At 37.5% G+C, this 22762-nt stretch overlaps 1 protein-coding gene across 1 annotated transcript in view; it reads left to right on the top strand.

The window, feature by feature from the left end:
• Positions 1-22762, top strand: part of LOC122811889 (uromodulin-like) — a 316476-nt gene that overhangs the window by 33178 nt on the left and 260536 nt on the right. Inside the window, exon 2 of the mRNA XM_044084036.1 lies at positions 19570-19665. Coding sequence (XP_043939971.1) covers positions 19570-19665 — 96 coding nt within the window. The remainder of the gene's footprint in view (positions 1-19569; positions 19666-22762) is intronic.

The following is a 22762-nucleotide window of genomic DNA, read 5'->3' as shown; positions in this document are numbered from 1 at the left end:
ACTGCTGCTGAGTTTATAAAATAAATACTGCCTCCATTTACTACATTTAAGTGTACCGGTCACTTTTGGAATGACCTTAGTTTTTCAATTAATTTTATTTTTTATTTGCTATGATACTCCTCAGGTTAAATGTACAAGCAGTTTTACAATGTTTTCTTTATTTATTTTTCTTAGATTTACTGTTTACTCAGTTTTGCTTTATATCCACACCCACAGAATTATGTCATGGTTGGCACTGTTACTGATTTGCATGGAGCTGCAAAGTGTTATGGCTAAACAAAAACAACTTACTTCCTTAGAAGGAGAGCTTCTTACATAAATTGTGGTCTCACTACCATAACATCATGCATTTTAATTTTTACTGTGAGGCATTCCACATGCAAGAACTAGTGGGTGGCTTGTATTTTAAGATGTTAGAAACTAGTACTGATGTATTTAGATTGGAATATAACACCTTATAAATTTGTTTAGTTCATGAGGCATTGTGGGTTCAGGTTTTCATAATATCATGGGAAGTATTTTTCAGGTCTGAGGAAAAATTCAGTGAAGGGCATCAAGAAAACAGAATTCAAAACAACATAAGTTTTCAATCAAAAACATATAATTTGGTATTCTATAATGGTAAGGAGGTTATATCCAATTCCAGAAATCTGTTGCTTACAGTTGAGTCTGAACATGACCAGTACACTTTAACTACATAAACTGTACTAGTTTCCACAAATGCTATCAGATCAACTGAAAGAGATAACCACCTTTTTATACAACAATATGATCTTTCAGGGTTTAGAAAATATTTCAGTCCATAAATCAGTTCTCCAGGACAGCCATCATGTCCCATACCAGCTTTTTATTGAGCTCAGAAATTGTATAGTGTGCTTCAGATTCAGACACAAGTTAATGCTCATCATTAGAATTATCTTTATCACCAAGCAGAGCATAGAAGAGGGTGGGACACTTAGCCAAAATATTTGTAATGTCATTGGTTCCATCCCAATGGTTTCCATTGCAGAGCCAAAAATCAATCATTCCAGCACTTTGCTTTTTTACTAATACATATGAGAACAGATTTTTATTATCTTATACAAAATATGCCATTTAACTCATAAGAGTTCTTAATTACATTATTTTTGAGACTTTTTGATATGCCAGAGTTGTTGTTGTTGTTGTTTGTCTTTCGGCTTTTCCTGGTAAGGGGTTACCACAGCGGAACTCCGGTCCGCTAATGATTGGCAGTAGATTTTTATGAAACGCCAAGGTGCCAGCTCAATGCCCAACCTTCAACGAAGGCACGCCCATTTACGCACGCATGTCTTTTGAACACTACCCAACCGTGGGGAGGACACGAAGACTCCACACAGAAGGCACACCCAAGCCCAGCCGAGAATCAGAGTAACTATACTAATTAGATACAGAACAAATTATGTTGCATAGTCTATAAATGTGATTCTTATTTCTATATATGATTTATCAGTGTAGTAATTCCAACAAAGTGCTTTCCTTTTGTTTTATTCCACCACTTCTTATTTAACTACTGAAATATATATTTCAGTCTAGAATTAATTTTATTATATAATTAATTTCAGTAATTATCACTGTGATAGACTAAAAACCTTTAATTCAGATGCAATTCAGAGGTTAATCTTTCATGGCCCTGAACTCAGCTCTTGAAAAGTTACCAAAGGTACTTCCCCCTATACTATCTTTATCAGGTGTGTATGATGTAATACACTGACCATCATTCTCACAATTATTTGATCTAGTTGAATTATTTCAACATACAGCTGAGACCTCACACACCATGACACTTCCATTTAACAGGGGAAAAAGCCTATATGACAAAATTCCTCACATTCTAATATCCTAGTCATAGCTGATATATCAGACATGCAATCGTGTCCTTTTGTCACTGGCAATACATAAGAGTCATAGTGCACAGGGGTGTAAATGATGTGAGACATATGTCTTTGGACTATATGAAGAGAGACATTGTGGACCTCTAGAAATATGTGTCTGTGGTGGGTATAAACCTTGCCTTGAATAGCATTCTACCATCACAACACGATACTACCATACAGGCAAAATATTATTTTTCTTCAGCAATTGACTTAGCTTCTGGTGACATCATAAGAAGGTACATTGTATATCAGCCTGGGAGAAGATGGTAGACACTCATATCTGCTTTGTAAGGCATGGCTTGAACATATCCCCCTAGGTTTTTCTATATTGGCTAAATCTTTGTTCACCCTTCATAGTGCCTTTTTTAGGCAACATCAGACTTCCAACATAACAAAACAGAATTCAGATAACATAAAGGTATTGCTGCTCAATGCTAGAAGCCTTAACAAAAATCAATCAATCAATCAATCAATCAATCAATAAATAAATAAATAAATAAAAGCAAACAAACATTCCCTAAAACCACTCCTTACCCTGGTGAACATTGATATATGCATCTTTACACATATCTGTTTGAAGACCAATGACAGCACTCCATCAGTGTATGATTTCAATATCAACCACATGTTTTAGCCCACCACATTAAGTAAATGCACTAATGGTGGTGGTGCCACATACTCTTAAAAACAATTTCACCTCCAGACTTGTTAAACAAGATAATAACCTATATAACTCCTTCACATCCAGTTATCCACAAAACCCCTTAGCATATCATAGCTATCTGTAGGACTCCATCTATGTTCCTATTAGCCCATACCACCTACCTATGGATTTCACCTAACCCTGCATTGACTGGGAGTGTTACCCTTCCCCAAACATGTATACCCAGAAATCTGTGGACTTTTTTAAAACAAACTCTTTAGACCAGTTAATCCATACCCCAACCAGAGATGATAATATACTTTAGTTTTTCCTTAACAATATGGGGCAGCTTTACTTCCCAGTAATTGCAAATTTCTCCCTAGATGACACATCAGTCACATTCATTTAAAAACTGAAGCTGGAAGCATCATAAAATAACTCAGAATTCAGAGTTTATGTCAAGGTTAATCAACTAAAATGGACTGGTGACCTTGTGAAATTCAAAAGTCTTTTCCATCTTGAAGACCCCACTGATTATGCAGAATAATTTAGGACAGATTGTATGCATATGTAAATAGTTACATAGAAACATCTGTCCACTCAAGAGTAAATACATCAAATTTTAAAAATAAACTCCTATGGCGAATCCTAACATAAACAACATCTGTGATAAAAGAAAAAATCGAATTGCAAGCAAAATAAATTTAACTATCAAGATACCAATAATGTTCTTGCTAAATATAACAAGGACATAGGGATCCTAATCAAAGCAGCCATAGCAAGACATGAGGTAAAATAGACACCCAAGCAAACGATAACTAGAAAGCCTTCTAAGCCTTCTTTAAATACTGTATGTTATAAATCTCAGAAACAATGCCTGACACTGGGCAGAACTAATAATAAAGGATATCATATACTCAGACCACGAAGACATAGTCAGTCTACTTGTGGACAAATTTAATTCACACCTCATCCCCCCTTCCATCTTTTATTCCCAGTTCATATACATGACTCTGTTCCTCCTCGCAAATCCCCCAAGGACAAGTCATCAGAGCCCAAGGCCAAGAACACTACTTCTACAGGGTCAGATAATACTGTGCTGCCTGCTGGTCATGCAGAAACATGACTTGTCAGACCCCCCCAGAAGTTATTCAATATCAAACAGGATGAATGGAGGACAGAAACATTCAACCCCTTGCACAACAGTGGAGCATCAGTAGACGTGGGTAATTGTAGAGACATAAACCTGCCCAGCCTCATTTACAAGGCTATGAAAAGGACAATGGAATTAATAAAGGACTTAGATAACCTTCAAACTCTGCACATGGGCCAGTTTAGATTCATTATTTTTTATTACTGATGCTATCACTGTAACCACTGTTAAAAACGACCTGTAGAGCCCATTTAAAAGAAGATCCATATCTCTGCAACATGCTTAGTTAAAACATTACATAGATTTAACTTTTTAATACCTAGATATGTTGTGCACTTGATCCCTTAACCTTCTGTTTGTCTTGCTGACATAAAATACCGTGCATTGTGTGCAGATAGCTGAGTACACTAAATGAGCAGTATGTGTGCAAAGCAGAAGATCTTATTATTGATAGGATGTCTACAATGATCAATGTCCAAAACAAACAGACATTAATTACATTTTATTCAAGTATAATTTCTTTTTCTGGTATTTAATACCTTTTTGATGATACAGCATAACTGTCTCCTAAGTTTCATCTTATTTTTAAAGAAAAAACCTAGGAGTGGAACCTATCATTCTCATAATACCTTGTAAGGCAGTTAAAATTGTCCATTTCTGTTTCTGAATATTTACAACACATTTGCAATTAGTAGTGTAAAACATACTATTAGAAAGGGAACTACCTACATTAACATTCTCAGTTACTTTAAAACATGGACACATAATACTGTCACCCAATGACTTAACATCAGTTATAGCTCTATTTATATCATTACAATTATAACCATGTTGCAGGAAATCATCAGACATTTGTATAACATACTTCCCAACCTAGGATATATACTGCTATGATACAAATTGCTATTTTTCTTGTCATCTTTCTTGTAAATCCTGGTAGCCAAAGTACCTGCCTGATCCTTAAAAACAGAGATATCTAAACAACACTCAGATAAGAATGACTGGTGTTCAGAAAGCTGACAATTGGTTCAACTGAATTATCTTTCAGACCGATGTCAGAATTATATAAAAAAGTCTTGTATAGAATAAAACAAATTTACTATAAATTTAATTTTAAAATCATAATTAGATTCACATTCATATACTACAAGATTCACATAAATGTTAGCAATAGGTGTACCCATTGCAATACCTCTCAGCTGATGGTACACCGAATAACTAAAGCAAAATATATTATTCTCCAAAACTATTTCTAGCAAAGTACATATGGTATTTATCAAACTGTTGGAGTGCATATGTGAGCTACTTAAAACCTATATAACAGAAATTATACCATTTTCATTCACAACTGAGACAAACAATGACTTAATAGCTATAATAACAAACATATATGAGCTATTGCCATTGTTAATATACCTTTTCCTCAGCTTCTTAAAAAATCATCAATGTCAATTATGGCATGATCAATATCATTCAAAAAAAGTTTTAAAACCTGTTCTAAATAAGTGGAAATTCCTTCTGCCAATAACCACATCCAGAAACAATTGGACACATTTTATAGAGGCAAAAAATGCAAGGTTGGATACTTTGAAAGAAAAAAATATTTTACATATAGGTTCATAGGTTCATAAGGTCCATAGGAGGTTACTAGGCTAATGGCCCTAGAGCCCTTAGAAGCCTAGCCATATTTGCCCCAATTGTCAGTGGTTATGTGAGTGAAGTTCACAGAGGTAAGAGTCATCCTACAGAAGGGCCTCACTGAGACAGATGCCTGGTGTCAGAGCCATGGCCTCAAGCTCAATGCTAAAAAGTGCAGTGTCATCCCCTTTGGTAAAAACTCTGTACCTATGAACTACCACATAGGCAGCAATCTACTTAACACCGAATGCGTGATAAGAGACCTTGGGACCCAGGTGGACAGTAGTCTCTCTTTTGATCGTCACATCGCCGCAGTAGTCAGGAAGTCCTTCTACGTGGCACACCTCATCATAAAAGGGTTCTCATACAGGAAAAAAGAGGTCATTGTTCCCCACTACTCGTCACTTATTAGACCCATTATAGAGTACAACACCCCTTTTGGAATGTACCTCGCAAGGCATCTGCAGCAGCTGGAAAAGCCACAGAAGTACCTCACAAAGAAGATTACTGACCTCAAACAAATGCCCTACACTGACTGCCTCAAAAAATCTCCAGCTTTACTCCATAGCATATCGCCTAGTCAGAGGTGCTCTCTGCCTAACATATAAAGCTATGTCAAACCCAGAGCTGTTGGACATGCTATACCTAAAGAAAATTCCACTCCCTCTGAGCTACACGCTCTAGGGACCTAAACCTTGTCACCACAATAAACAGGACATGCTGGAAGGATAGATTCCTGTCCCAAAGACTTCCTATACACTGGAACAAGCTACCCATCTATGTCAAGCAAAGTTCTTCATTAGCACTCTTCAAGAAAAATCCTGATGAGTGGATGGGAAATAGGAAAACACCCTAGGGATCACTTCTGTTTCTCTGCTGGACAGTGGCACAGGAAAATAACTTTATTGGGTGATGTAAGCTATGGTACCTTGCTGGCTAGGCTTATGTAGGCCCTTGGGCCAATAGCCTAGTACCTACCTATGAACCTATGAACCTATGATAGTAGGAGGTACATGGACACCACCCCAGGAGTGAATTTGCGATCACCCATCCATTAATCTAGTTTGTGTTTGAAGAGGGTCAGTTAGGGGCTCTGTTTCACATGAATTGGATGCTTGTTCCAGAGAAGTGGCAGTCTCTAGCAGATGTATCTATCTCTCCAGCATGACCTGTTCATGTCAGAATCTAGGTTAAGATCCTTGGAGCTAGTGTTCCTTGTGCAGTTTGATTTAATATGCATTTTCATCATGGCTGGGTCAGAGACTGGACTGTAAGCCAGGTACAGGTCACCCTTTAGCAACCTGTAGGAGACAAAATACAGTGAAATTGCTTTCAGTCTCTCTGTATAAAACTTGTTTTGTGTGCCCAGTAATTTCTTGGTGAGAAACCTCTGTGGTCTCTCCAATTTTTGCAGGTGTCTGATGAGATACATCCAAAAGGGAGCATTGTACTCCATTCTTGGTCTGATGAGGGCTAAGTGTAATGAAATGGTAACATCCTTAGATCTAGAAGTGATACCTTTATTTATAAGATATGCTACATAGAAGGATTTCCTTACTAATATCCATACGTGGTGGTCAAATTTCAGATTACTATCAACCGGAGTACCTAGATCACATACCACTGGATCTACACTTAGAGTGGTGCTGTCCATAATTAGCAGGGACGCCAGCTTTCCCAAAGGGAATAATAATGCATTTTTGCATTTAGCTTGCATTTAACTTTAATCTATGGATTTGGAACCAATCGTTAGTCTGTGTTAACCCTGTCTGCAGTATATTATCATCTTCGGGGGACTCAATGACTGCTCCCAATTTGCAATCGTCAGCAAACTTGGTCAGCCACAGGCCATCCAAATTTGCCTGGTCTTCTGAGAAATAAATTCTGAACATTAAGGGGCCCTGCAGAGAACCCTCTAGTATGCTACTGGTGACTGGGCTTTTGCAAGAGGTGAATTCACCCACTTTGACAATCCTGTTGGTGAGGGAGTTGGCCACCCACCTGATAATGTAGGGGGTAATTCCCAATTGGGAGAGTTTCTCTACAATACCTAAGCAAGGGATTGTGTCAAATGCCTTGGCTAGGTCAAGACTGGCAGTATGCATTGTCTTTCTCTCATCCAGAACCTTCATGACTTTGTTAAAAAAGTCAATCATGTTTAAAAGGCATGATCTACCTTTAACAAATCTGAACTGAGTTGGGACCAGAGTATGGATATTACCAATGTCATTGTTAAGAAGGTCCTTAATGATTCTTTTCATGGCCTTGCAGATGAGGCTAGTCAAGCTTATAGGCCTATAATTCTCAGGGTCGGTTCATGGCCCCCTTTGTGCAGAGGAATTACTGTGCTGTCCTCTATTCTGCTGGAACATAGCCAGTTTGCAGGCTGTGATTAAATAGGGATCCAAGTGAATCTGCTAGGCCAATTTCTAAGTTATTTAAATGGCAACCTGGGATGTTATTTGGTCCCATTGATGCAGTATTTCTGGTCTTGGAGAGTGCTGAGATGACTTGCTCTCTTGAGGCTGAGGAGTGGTGGCCGGTATACTTTGGGAGATGACTGAAGGGGACAGGGGAGTGAAATTTGAATCTATCAGCTAGCAGGTTGGCTATTGCCTGCAGGTGAGTATGGGTGGTGCCATCCACAACCAATTTGGCACATAGCTGGGTATTCCCTTTTAGATTTATGATGTGGTTAAAAAATGTATTGTGATAATCCTTACCTAGGGAGGCTATTTTTGCTTCATAATTCACTTTAGAGGCCTGACAACTCTCTAATCTGTTTGTTTAAGCTAGAGAGGGATTTCTTCCTCTGCTCTGCTTTTCAAAACAGTCAGCAAAGCCATGGATGAAAGGAAGACGGTGCATACACCTACCTTGACCTAGCCAAAGGCCTCAACAGTATTCCCCACTCGAGCATAATAGATAAACTCTCCCAGCTAGGCATCAACCTGCATGTTACCAGATGGGTAGCTAACTGGCTCACTGATAGAGCCCACTCAGTCAAAATAGAGGAAGCCCCTTCTAGTAGTAATCCCGTAATGAGTGGTGTACCTCAAGGATTAGTCTTGGGGCCACTACTGTTTGAGATATACCTTTCTGAGGTGCAAGCCAAAACCAGTGGTCTGTAGCTGACCAAGTTTGAAAATGACTGCAAGCTGGGTGCTGTCTTAAATTCCTCTAGTGATGTGAATATTATGCAAGAACCCCTTACCCAAACTAATGACTGGTGTCAGAAGCATGACCTCAAACTGAATGCTAAGAAATGCATCATTATCCCCTTTGGTGAAAATGGCATCCCCACTAATCAGTCGTGAATGACTTGGGCACCCAGGTTGATAGCAACCTGACTTTTGACCACCATGTTGCTTCTGTTGTATGGAAGGCTTTCTACATGGCCCATCTCATACATAAGGGTATTTCATCCAGGAACATGGAGGTCATAACATCCTTGTACTTCTCACTTATCAGACCTATTATCGATTACAGTACCCCCTCCGGCATGTACCTTGCCAAGCACATGCAGCAGCTTGAGAGACCACAGACGCTTCTGACCAGGAAAATCCAGGGTCTCAAATACCTATTGTATACAGGTAGGCTAAAAGCCCTGTCCCACTTCTCAGTCTCATACAGACTGCTCAGAGTTGACCCGTGTCTGGCATACAAGGCCATCTCAGACCCAGCCTTGATAGAGTTGCCGCACATCCATAAGTCAAACTCCACTCGCGCAACCCGCAGCAAGGGGCTTAACCTGGTATGTGACATTAATAGAACTTGTTGGTGGGTAGATTTGTGTCCCAAAGACTCCCCAATCTGTGGAATAGACTCCCTCTCCATGTCAAGCAGAGCACCTCTCTTGCTCTCTTTAAGAGGAGTCTGCAAATCTGGATGGGTAACAGAAAATACACCCCAGGGATTCCACCTGTGTCCCTGCTGGACAGGGGAAACAGATGTTAGCTTTGAGGGGAAAATGGGCAAAATTCTTCACTAGGCTTACAAGGGCCTCTGGGCCAATAGTCTAGTATCATCCTATGAACCTATGCTGAGCCAGTTCTGCCTTGTTCTTGGATATTGGTTTCTTCCTCTTGTTGTATAGCCTGTTTACACTAGTAGTCTACCAGGGTGGTTTGTTTTTTCGGCAAATCCGTTTTTAATCCGATCAGGTACAGCTGATTCTATACAACTGCTTAAGTGACTATACAGAGGATTGGTGTATACCTCTGCATAGCAGTTTGTGTTATCTGTGTTCAAGGGGGTTTGAAACTTCTTATACCATCTCTTAGTATGAGGTAATTTGTCTTTGAAAAATTATTAAGCATTTTTAGGCGTGATGGGGAATCTGATATTAGTATTACATTTTAAAAGACTAATTGATTTCCAATCTTAGTAGGGAGGATATTATATGGTGTGGGGGGTGCAATGTTTTCACATGTTAGTGAGTACTATGTCCAGGAAATCTGAGCCTATTGCTGGTGTCCTGACAAGCTGTTCCAGTGCATTTGCACTGACAAATTCCAAGAACCTCTGAGCAGGCATGTTTGTGGTCGTGTATGTTTCCCAGTCAATGATAGGATAATTCAAATCATCCATTAGTAAGGTTTTGGGATGTATGGCAGTGGCTCCAGTAAGTCCAGTTATGTGGTACAGTTTTCCTATTTCATGGTGGCGGAAGTGCAATTAGCTATGATATGGTAAGAGGCTTTACCTATAGTTAATTGGACATGGAGTATCTCAAGAGAGTCATGCTGTTTGGCCAGACTAGAGGTGTACTTATCCTTAATGAAGATTAATACACCTCTTCTTTTAGTTCTTTCACACTCAGATTGTGAACTGAATGTATAGAAGACATAGTAGTCCTGAAAGGCCAGGGTGCTTTCCTTGCCTTTGAACCATGTCTCCGTCACTCCACAGTTGCTAGTATCTTCCAAAGTGAGGAGTGCTTCCAGAAAGTGCATTTTTTTGTTTAGATTCCTTGAATTGAGCAGCAGTACCTTGATTTTATCTAGAAAAGATTTTGTTATGTTGGAAGGTTGGCTATTTTCCAAAGAAAACTGACAAACCACTTAATAAAACAAAAAAAAGGCAAAAAACCCCCGAAACAGACAGTTTTTTTTTATGTTAGCATTTTTGTCAAGTTTAATAACTCAACTTCTTCAGACAAACAGAACAACCATATCAGATACACTTAAATACCAAAATACAAAATCACATGATCAAGGGTAAAAGTCTTAAATGTCTAAATGTGAGGCCTGTGCCTATTGTAAGCATATGGATGTGGGTTATACATACACACTGAAAGGGAAAAGTATACTTGTAAGGGCAAGTACAACTGTAGTGTATTTAGTCCAGTGCCAGTCTTGTCCTACTTTTTTACATAGGCAAGACTGATCTTAAATTAAGAGAGCGTGGGTATGAACACCTATATAATATTAGAAAATGAAGGTTGGAAAGTGCTTTAGCTAAACATGTGATCAATCAGCCAGGCCATTCAGTTTTATTCAGAGTGATAGATCAAGTTAAGTATGATGAAAGGGGAGGTTCACATACCCTAAGACTTGAGCAGCATGAGTTAATTTGGCAGATTAGAAAACATGCCTATAATCAACCAGGATTAAATGATCTGTGTTCTGTAGTCTGCGTGCTGAAATTGAAGAGTTTGACTCATTGAATAGTTCATAATTTTATATTATTTGTGCATTTTGGTTGTGTATGTTTTAAAAAATGAGGATGCTGAATGTTTTTCAGAGGGTGGATGGTATTTTAAATGTATTTTAAATGACTTTATATGCATTCAAACATTTTTTCTCAGAAAAGTAATGTTGTCACTTTAAAAGTTTAACAATGTTTGGTCATGTGACTTTTAACCTTGATCATGGAATTTTGTATTTGGTATTTAAGTGTATCTGATATGGTTGTTCTCTTTGTCTGACGAAGTTGAGTTATTAAACTTGACATAAGCGCTAACATACAAAAAAGAGTTTCTTTGCCTCTTTTTTGTTTTATTAGGTTGGGTATTTTGACAGTGCCTAAAAAAGGCACAGCGGGGGTGGCTAATGCCTTTGTCAGTATCCAAAAGCCTAGAGGAGAGAGATACAGACCATCTCTGGCAAAAAAGTATGGTTGGTCTGTCGACCATGTCTTCCAAGGCTGGCAGATATTGGCTCCCCTTGGAATGACATGAGAAGCAAAACCAATTGTTAAAGTAAATCATTTTTAGTTTGTATTGTGGCATCATCCTTGGAGAAGGTAGAATGCTCCTTAAGGCTGGGCTTATACCTGCCTGTCACAGATAATCTGAGAGCCTGGTCATGTTGCTCTTCATATAGTCAAGTGAATTACATCTTAAGTCATTCACCTCCACATGGACAATGATGGAGTCATACTGGTATTTGTGGTTGACTGACTTGTGTGCTTGAGTAACTTGTCAGATCCTGGCACCTGACATGCAGATAACCGTATCCCGTTCCTTATTCAGCCTGGTGAGGGGAACATCTGTGTGTCTCACAATGGAGTCACCTATGGCCAATACATTAGGTTTGGTGGTGTTATGCTTTATGGATTTATTTGCTGAGGCACCGTTGTGTGTGTTATTATATGCTGTGGTTGTTTTTTGCATTGTTATGTGTGTAAGTGGTTTCTGCTTCGGTGGCCTATGATCTTTGGGTAAGTTACTAGTGAGTACCGCCACCTATGTGGGTTTATGGGTCATGTCCTGATATAGTGTGGGAAGTGTGTGTTCAGGCAACCTGTTTGGCATTCGATTAGTGAGAGTCTTGCCGTCAATTTCATAGTGTAACTACATTTCTTACATAAAGCATTTGTTTGATTTAGGAGTAAGTGGTTGTCAGTATACATGAGACAATTGCTACATTGCCTCAGAATCCCCATGTCTATCAGGCTGGGAAGAGAGATGATGGGAAACTGCCCATTCATAATAGTAGGCTCTTACTGTATTAGAGAAAGGAATGGGCTAATTTGACAGGACTGTGCTGGTAGCGTTGAGACTACAACAGAGACCTAATCTGTGCGTAGACTAAGTTTGATCAATAAGGCAACGCTGCCCAGTGCTCAACTGAGTTGCTCCTAGAGCAGCAGAAAATTTGAAAAGTTTGGATTAGTTTCACTGACAGCTGTTTAGAAAAAAACTGAGCTTCTAGGCTTTTGCATCTATAAAGGGAACCACCTTGCAAACAGCAGTACCACAGAAACTCAAGGCTTAAATAAGAGCAAAGAGAAACAAGTTTTAAGCAAACAAGTTTTAAACAAACTATCACACAGGAAAGTATACAGTAAGCCTTTCACCTGCAATCCCCAAACCAGACAAGTTAGATCAGCACACTTCTGCCACAAGGATGCAGAAAAACACTTTCTTAATGTAGAAGAGCTGGTTTGGAGCCCAAGTGTAACAAGATCACACAAACTACCTACAACAATGTAATACTGTGTAATTAAATACTTAAAGCAGCAGCAGACAGTATTTTTTGAAACTGCTAAAATATAATCACAGTATATAAGAGAAGTACAAAAAAAATACTTAGAGCCCTTTTGTGTTTGTCCCAGCTTAGCTAGATCAGGTAGAGCTTTTGTTTGCTTCCCAGCTTAGCTAGATCAGATAAACACCTACTGTCACTAGATGAATAATCACAGTTCTCCTAATGTAAAAGCACAGTAAAAGAGTGTCTGGAGTGAAATGTTATCACAAACAAGCTTAAAAGATAGAAAATGCTACCACAAACAAACTCAATGATATGGATACAGAAGTGTAGTTTAAGCAGCTTATAAAAGTGTGATTATTCAATAAAAGTAATTTGTTTTTTATTAAGAACCTATAAATTGTGCAGAATTTACAGAAGCACCAAAAACAAGTTAAGCTGATTAATAACTCCTCCTGCCAATAGAACTGCATGCAGAAATCTCAAGTGCTTTCCCAGCCTAAACAAGCCAGGCTACCTTCCAGTGCACTAGATGGAAAATCCACTGATTTTGATGTAAACACAAATGCTTGCTAAAGCATCAGATAAGCATTGTGAATAATGGATATAGGTTATCGCTATGGCACAAATGTGTTAGACACATCGGTCACTGATTTGTTTAAGAAAGGCTGAAAACTATGAAATATAAATGAATATAAAGAACAGACAGACGTGTGTGTGTGTGTGTGTGTGTGTGTGTGTGTGTGTAGATATATATATATATATATATATATATATATATATATATATATACACACACACACACACACACACACACACACACACACACACACACACAGTTTTATGTGATTTATACAGTATATTCCCAGTGCTAAGTGCTCAAAGTGTGGTGTAGGCTATGTGTCTATTAGCAATGCATCTATATGAAAACAAGTTTATTAATAAATAGTATGTAGAGGGGCAAAAGAAGAGTTAATGAAAATATATAGCTTTGTTTGTAAGATACACATATTTGGTGATATTATTTACTTTTTATCTCACAGAAGCAATGAAATACAATGATTTATTTGATGCAAGCATAAATTAAGTCATTAATATTAATATATAAAAGAAATGAAGACAAAAGAAAAAAAAAGAAATGAAAAGAAAGAGTTGTGTAAGGAAATAGAAAATAATAGATTGTTAAATCTAATAAAAATTTCAGAAAAAACATTTAAGTTAGGGAAGGAATTGTTAGTTGAACTTTAGACAAGAAAGAGATAAGATACTCAAACTGAATGGAATCATGTATGTATGATGTTAAAAAAAAAAGAAAATTACAATTTGTAGAATAATAAATAAATAAAAAGTGATTATTAATGAAGGGACAAAAGTGAATTATGCCAGGACTGGCTAACTTTACATAGTATTCTGTCATATTCACAAGATTTTAAGTAGAATAATTAACAATTCTTCATTTAAAGAAATACCTAAATTTATGAAATACATATATGAAATCATATATAATGCCTTTGACATGGGAAACAGTATTTCAAAATTTTACAAAATATTGATAAACTATAAAACAACACTCAAAACCTCATATTAGAAATATTTAACAAAAGGGCACTCAGTACAGTTAACTGAAGATATTTAAACAAATTTCTTATTATCAATAAAATATACATCCTTTACACAATACTGGCAAGTTTTTAATTGGAAATGCTTGTACAGAGCATTCTTAACCCCAGAAAGAATCAGTAAAATTAGATCTTCCTTAAAAGGTATATGTTGGAGATGTGAGCAAGTACACAATGCAGATTGGAACCACATTTTCTTTGATTGTGTTAAAATTAAGCCATTTTATAATGGTATTAATAGCTTTCTATAAGTTTTTTTAATGAATCATTTTATTTAACTAAAGCTCTTGTATTATTAAATGTGAATGAAGGTCCTCATTTGAATAGGTCAAACATGTATCTAGTATGGACTTTTTCTTCTTCTTTTGGCTGCTCCCATCAGATCAAATGTTTCCATTTCTTCCTGTCCTCTGCATCTTGCTCTGTCGCACCAACCACCTGCATGTCCTCTCTCACCACATCCATAAACCTTATCTTAGGCCTTTCTCTTTAACTGTTACCTGGCAGCTTCATCCTTAGCATCTTTTTCCCAATATACTCTGCATCCCTCCTCAGCACATGTCCAAACCAATGTAATCTTGCCTCTCTGGCTTTGTCTCCAAACCTTCCAATGTGGGCTGACCCTCTAATATACTTATTCCTAATCTTAACATCTTCAACTCTGCCACATCATGCTCTGACTCCTGCCTTTTTGTCAATGCCACTGTCTCCAACCCATATAACATAGCTGGTCTAACTACCCTCTTGTAGACCTTCCCTTTCACTCTTAATGGTACTCGTCTGTCACAAATCACTCCTGACACTCTTCTCCACCCACTCCATCCTGCCCGTACTCTCTTCTTAACCTCTCTTCCACACTCACCATTACTCTGAACTGTTGATCCCAAGTATTTAAACTCATCCACCTTTGCCACCTCTACTCCCTGCATCCTCACCATTCCTCTATCCTCCCTCTCATTCACACACATATATTCTGTCTTATATTATTATTATGTATCTAGTATGGACTATACTTGCAATTTCAAGGAAGTGTATAACAAGAAGATGGAATACAAACACAATACCAACTTTGGAAGACATCTACAGCCTACTGAAGACCACAGTATTATTGGAAATTAAGGAACTAAGAATTTATCCAAAGCCATTTATCAACAACCCTTAGGGAGAAGTCTTATAGTTGATTGACACTATACAGTAATTGATCAGACACTCTGATAATGGATTGGACGTACTTATAAAGTAACTGTATACATTAAGATCTGTTATAGTGTCAGGCTAATGTAAATAGTGTGCATAGTTATTTAAGATGTTATGTATAAATGCTATGGAATTCATTCAAATGTATTTGAAAAATAAAAAAAATGAGAAAAAAGTGAATTATGCAGCAAGTACAGGACCATTTAAGAGAGAAGAAGGATTGCTCAATAGGAGAGGAAGATACAGAATTTTAGAGAATGCTGGAATTGAGATAATTAGATGAGAAATAAATGAAATAAATTTAGATAGGATAAAATTAGGACAAAGCCTAGGACTGTGCCATGAAGTAGATGTGTGACAAAATACTAGATGAGAAACAAATGGACAACTTGCGGGAAATGTTGAAAGAATGGTTGATTGTGCAGTTGTAGGAAAGATAGCTTAATATGAAACAATTATAAGATTTACAAAAAGGGGGCAATTCAGAACAGAAATTGTAGACTTTTAGTACTGACAAACAAAGATTATAAACTAATGAATAAGATGACTTGAAAGCTTTATTAATAATTATGAAAGATTATTTGAAGAAACTTTGGAGAGACAGGGAGAAAGAAATACATAATATAGTCATTATTTTTGTAAGACAGTTTAGGAATTGGAAGGAACATGGATGATTTAATGACAAACATAGAGAAAGCACATGATAGCATGGAATTCTCACAGTTGTTTAAAGTAGTATGCATGAATATGCAGGAAATTATTAGATGGATGAGAATAATAATAAAATGGACTAATAACTCTAAAATTACTCGAGATTAACTATCTCATAAACATGGTATACAACTCTGGTGTTCCTTAAACCTGTGTGCCATGTTAATGAGACCATTAAATGAGTTAATGAATATAGTAGAATAACAGGGGACATTGCATGTTATAGTAAACATTCATAGGAATCTACTCTATGCAGATGATGTTATATTGCTTGGAAGATTTAAAGAAGGTATATTTCAGAACTACCTCAAAAAGATCTATCAGCTTCAGGCTAAGAATAAATTGTAATACACAAATTATAATAAAAGTAAAATGCATGACAACAAAACAATTGCAAGGGCTATTTAGACAGCTGAAATTAATTTCCCAGTGTAATAATAGAATTTGGTGGTGGAAATGTGGTTACTAGAGGATTTTTTTAACTAAGTCATGAATGTTTATACAGTTACTGCTGGTAATAAAGTGATGTTAGTCAAGGCAAGATTGTTAGGAATAAGAGCTTATGTAGTTTATATATAATGTATCTGAAAGAAGAAATAATTGTGATCCAGTGCTGATACCTAATGATCTCTGCAACCTCTCCCCTATTAAAATATACTCTGTCTATTTGGTCTGGTACAACACTGCCTAATTCAACTTCTGTAATTATCTGCTACATAACTGAATTATTTTCCTATACTATTTGCCATTATTTCTGTCAACCGTGTTTTTCAAAAATTCTTGTGTGTTATGCCAGATCAGAACCTGCTGCCATGCATATTTCTTTTATATGCATTGTTTACTGTGCCTAAGCCTAAAGTCAAAGTCAATCATTGTAAATAGTTTTATAAATAACATATCTGTGCATTCTACCCTCAAAAATTAAAGTTCTTTTGTATTATATCTTTAAATGATTTATGTTTATATTGTGTGCATTATTAAGCTCATTCTGATTTTATAAAATGGTGATTTTTTTTTTTTTGTTCTTTGAACTCACATATTGGCTGAAATAGGTTTGAAACTCAAAGTAGAACAATAATGATTCATCCTGTAATTCATTTCCCCTTCGTGGGCTGTGTTTCTTAAAAGTAATTTAGGGCATAACTTTTAAATTAACTGTTCCTTTAAAAGAAAAATGTAAGGAATGTTGGTCAAAGTGGAAATATAAAATATGAAGTGAAAAAATTGATTCACCTTTAAAATTATTTCAAGATATGGACATTTGAATGAGAAAAAATGTTGAGTTAAAATGGTTCAGTGTGGCAGTTTTATATCTATATTATCTTCATTGGACATTTACCATACTTATAACACATAAACAAAATAATGGTATTGAAACATCAACCTGCTTATTCTCAGTCAAAAAAATTTACAAAAGCAGTTACTTATGCAATTAAAATTACTTCAACCCTACTGTCTGCTAAGCAACTGTCTTCATTGGTTTATAGAGTTCCATATTGCCTTCACAGCTCTAATGTCACCGAATCCAGAGCAGAGGCAATGTAGGAAGGACACTTTTCATGTCCACACCAAAGCAGTTGATTCTATAGACAGCAGCTAGCCTCTTTCTGCAGCAAAAGGCCTTGGCTTAGGCAATATCAAGCTTGACTGCATCTAATGTTAGAGAAGAGAGCGCCAGGGGTCTTAATTGGCTTGCAACATTCCTCCACCTGACCAACCAAAATGGGGTTGCCACAAGGTTTGTTACTGGGGTCACTGCTAATTATGTTTTCGTATGCATGCTACCCTTCAACCTTGGGATTATTCATTGAATTTATTACACTGATAATGTGATTCTCTGGAAGAAACATCATGATTACTACAAAATTAATATTAATTTGACAACTTTTCTTAGACACACATGTCTTATAAGTACCCATGCAGACTGAAATTAAATTCCTGAAAACTAAGTCGATGTTTTCCGTTATGCATCAAATACAGGGTAACGTAAAGGAGATTCATTGCATGCTCTACCTCACTGAAAGGAAGTGAAGCAGATTATGCCTATAAATATGCATTAGCTGGAGCCAGCCTGCGTTTTTCCATTGATAAGATGTAAGACTTTTACCAAATGTATATCTTTTTTTATCTTTACCCTGAATGGCAAGTTTGCTTTCCTCTTAAGCAAGGAAATCATTGGCCTAAGTTACAATGTTATCTTCCCTAAAGTAGCAGATTGGTTATGTTTTGCTCTTTTACAAAGCTACTAAGTTATCTCCAGACAGTATTTGCCTATTAGTTCCCAAGCAGAGCTCCTCATTTGTGCTTTTATTTATTAGGTTTAACCTTGATTAGCCCAGACATAGTCCAGTAACAGAACATTTCCTTCAGGGATGACAGTTCAAGCACCAGTAATGATCTGGAAATTCCATTGCTTTCTTCTCAATGGATTCCCAGAAATACTTTAGTCCTTGTATCATAAATGTAAAATTCTCTTTCTAATGACATCAACCCTGTCAGTATCATTGCAAATTTTACCAGGGTACTAAAACTCTACCTCATTCTTAAAATCTATGCTTATTAATTACTGCTACTGTCTGCAAAACAGATCTGTACTAATACAAGAGAGAATAATGTGTCTTATTTCACAAAGTTTTATAATTTTAATAGTTTTGCACACTTCTGTGGTTTTCTTACCACTATTATTCATAATGCCATGTGTTATCATAACAAAAACCTCAGCTCATGCTTATTATTTTTGTAAATCCTAACTGAAAAAGGGTCCACTCTGGTCAGTTTTATTTGTCTGTACAAATAATACAAAATTACCTTTTAAATTTATAGAAAGATAAAAAATAACAAAACCTTGTGGGGTTAGATAATTAGTTAAGCAGATTTTAGACAAGGTAATCAGACATTTTATCTTTAGTAAGGCATATAAAGGCAATCATTAAATCTGTACATGAGGTCAGTTCAAGCCCCATCATTACACATGTAGTCTGATTAATCTATCAGTTTAGGAGCTTCAAATAGATGAAAAATGGTATAAGTGATAGAGAAATTAATGAAGAAATCCTGAAAATAGCTAGTCGTGTTGTGAATTTTAAGTTGTTTACTTATTGTTTCAGAAGCCAATGTGATCTATATGTCTTTGTATGTGCGAGGACGGGTATATCTGCATGTGTATGTTAGACTGAATCATGAAAACTGTGCTAATGAGGATTCACAAGTCAAATACAAATAAAAAGAATATGTATTTCTCTGAATTATCTCTAGTAAGGATATCTTTTTCTCTTTTCAGTGCCAGCACAATCAACATGTCCACCTTGTTCCTATGATCAGATATGTGAAAATTCTACATGTGAATGTGATATGTCTTTGTATCCTGATTTCGCAGGTATGGAAAAACACTGGTATTAAATGAATACTGCATAATTAAATTATAATTTATGTGGATTCAATGCTATTCCATATTGTGTATTTTATTGGACTGGACTTTATAGAACATCATTTACAAATGTTTCAAGAGACAAGAAATACTTTTGGTGAAATAGGCAAACTAGACACCTTCCCCACAAAGGGATGCATCGCTAGGCTTTAAAAGGCCCTTGTGGTCATTAGCCTAGTAAACACCTATGAACCTATTCAGCCTTACATTTCAGATGCTGCATTTAATCATCACAATTGCTATTGCATCTCATAATAGAAAACATATTTTACATGTTGCATGCATTATGGTGTGAAACTGTCTTTTTCTTAGACATAAAGCTTTTTCATTAGTCTGCACCTAACTATTGTCAAGGATGTGAAAAAACATCAATTTGCCTCATAATAAAAGCTCATCCTTCTTTTTTTATACAGATAGAGCACTTCCTGTGAATGATAATTTATCCATTACAATGTAATTTTTAAAGGCAATCTGTATTATTTTTGTTACCTTGTTTCAATGCTCCTTTTATATTTGATAGCAACTGACTACATCATAAAAGGTCTAGTCTCCTCTAAGATGTCCTTCAAGGATGCAGCTGCAGTCCTAACATATGGGTTGTCCTGCCTCAGGCAGCCTTCCAAAGTCTGGGTCTGGCCTCGGCTGATGTCGCACTTCAACCCGGCGTCATAGCTGCTGTCAATTGGGTATAAAGGCATCAGCCCTCAGTCTTGAACCAGAGATTACTACTACCGAAGACTTCTAAAAGCTAAGTACCCCATTGGGGACTCTTTCTTGCCTCAGCCGATGTCAGAAAAAGTAAATAACTGTTTAACTTGTGGGAAACAAATACCTCATAAGGATTTCCACTCTTACTGCCTTCCTTGCTTAGGCCCAGACCACACGAGTAGCAGCTTGTCTAGCCTGCTTTTCTTTCAACCGACGGACAAATTCACAATTAGCTAAAAAAGGAAAGGAAAAGGACCGACAGTCGGGGTCGGTCGCTGTTCGCGCTGAAAAGGTTAACCACGAGTGTTCTCGGGTTTCGTGAAAAAAGTCCTCGGTTCTTTTTTTCGGCCAAAGCATGCCTCCACAACCGAGGCCTCATCCAGCATGGCTGAATCGGCTACTGAATTTCCACCTGCTGTTGCAGGTTCTCAGGATTTATCAGATACTATTCCCTTAGACATATCTACTCCTGCATGTGGAGCTGCTAGGCCCCCTGCATCCATGTCTATCAAGGCTTTTTCTAGGGCTAAAGCAGCTAAATCTTCTAAGGCCTTGCCTGCTAAAACCCCCTCACACAGGCCTAGCTCTAGTACCCAAATGCTTAGCCTGGCAGAGGATCTCATTTCTTTGATCAGGGGATCCAAACCTCCTGACAGGCCTCTCATCCCCCTCCAGAGAAGAGGCCTAGAGCAGAGCCCCCTGAGCCAGTTTCTACAGATTATTCCTCTGATGATTCAGAAAACTCAAATCCTCCAGAAGGCCCTTATTCTCCATATGAGGACTCAGAAGACTCCATTCCTTCTGCCTCTCCTCCTGAGGAATTTTCTTAAACCTTGCATGCTATGAGAGAACAATTTCAATGGCAGGGCCAGGATTTTTCAGATTCTAGGAAAAGGCTTAGGACCTTTTTACATTTGCCACAGCATAGGCCTTTAGCCATTCCTCCAGTACTTACAGTTGTGGATGATGCATTTAATGATGCTTGTACTGGACAGATACTACAGGGTCCCCGACACACATTATCACTTGTATAAGGCTCCTATTGCAGATCCTGAAACTATTTCACAGGGCCCCAAAGCTGTAGCAGCTGCCTCTGCCAAGAACCCCCTCCCCTCTGAAAGAGAATCTAGAGCATTAGAGAGATGGGGTAAACAAGTTTATACTTCTACAACTCTTAAACTGTCAATTCCACATGATTCAGTATCAGGAATTTTTGTTAGATCAGCTAAATAAAAAACTGTCCTCTCCTGAACCTATAGACCATAAGTCCCTTCAGGATTTGGTACATAACATTCAGCAGGTCAGTAATCATTCCTTAAAATGCGGCTATGATGCACTGGAGGCTTCCTTTAGATCAGCTATGACTGGTACAGTGATCAGAAGGCATGCATGGTTAAAAGACCATGTAAAGTCAAAGCCACTAGATGCTCCCATGGAAAAACACAGTTTATTTGGCTCCCCTGCACAGCAAGTGTTAAAGAAGGTGGAAGAAAAAGCAAAATCTGTCCAAACAGTCAAGGATTTCTTACAGGTCCAGCCTCCGAGGTTTAGTAGGAATTGGCCTTGGTCCTTTCCAGACACCACCAGAGCACAGAGAGGCAGAAATAGGTGCCCAAGAGGCAGAGGTCAATCCAGAGGTGCCTACAGGGGACGTCTGTGGCAGCCTAACAACCAGAGAAGTACTGCCACAGATCCAGCCACTACCACTTCCACAGGACAGTCACAGTGACTTTTACCAGGGAACAACTAGAAGCACCCTTAGGCGGAAAGCTAGCCTTATTTTCAGTAAACTGGCATTACATTACAGGAGACAAATGGATTTTACAGACAATAGACAAAGGTTACAGGTTTCACTTCCATACTCTACCAAGGAAGAGAGGAATGCCAAACCTACCACCAAACCAAACTAGAACAAATCGACCACTTACTAAGGATGAGAGCTATAGAAAAGACTTTTCCTGGTACCAAGAAAGGAAAACCAATGGAGACCTATTCTCGACCTGTCCGCTCTGAACACATATCTCATTGTTCCAAAATTCAAGATGCTGACCCTACAGCAACTTCTTCCCATGCTGGGCAAGGAGTCTTGGCTGGTGACTCTAGATCTCAAGGAGGCATACCTGCACGTCCCCATATGACCAGATTGCAGAAGATACCTCAGATTTCTTGCAGGATCAGAGCATTATCAATTCTCAGCATTGCCTTAAATGCCTGGCATCAGTAATTGCTCATTGCAGGCTTAATTCAAATTTATCCATACCTGGACGACTGCCTGTTACAAGCGGACAACAAAACAAATTAACAAAAGATTTGAGAAAGGTTATTCACCTATTGCAAG

This window comes from Protopterus annectens, chromosome 1.part1 (genome assembly GCF_019279795.1).
Source record: "Protopterus annectens isolate FY-2018-M chromosome 1.part1, PAN1.0, whole genome shotgun sequence".
Lineage (NCBI taxonomy): Eukaryota > Metazoa > Chordata > Ceratodontiformes > Protopteridae > Protopterus > Protopterus annectens.
Note: the sequence above shows the minus strand (reverse complement) of the source record. Positions and strands in the feature narration are given on the sequence as shown.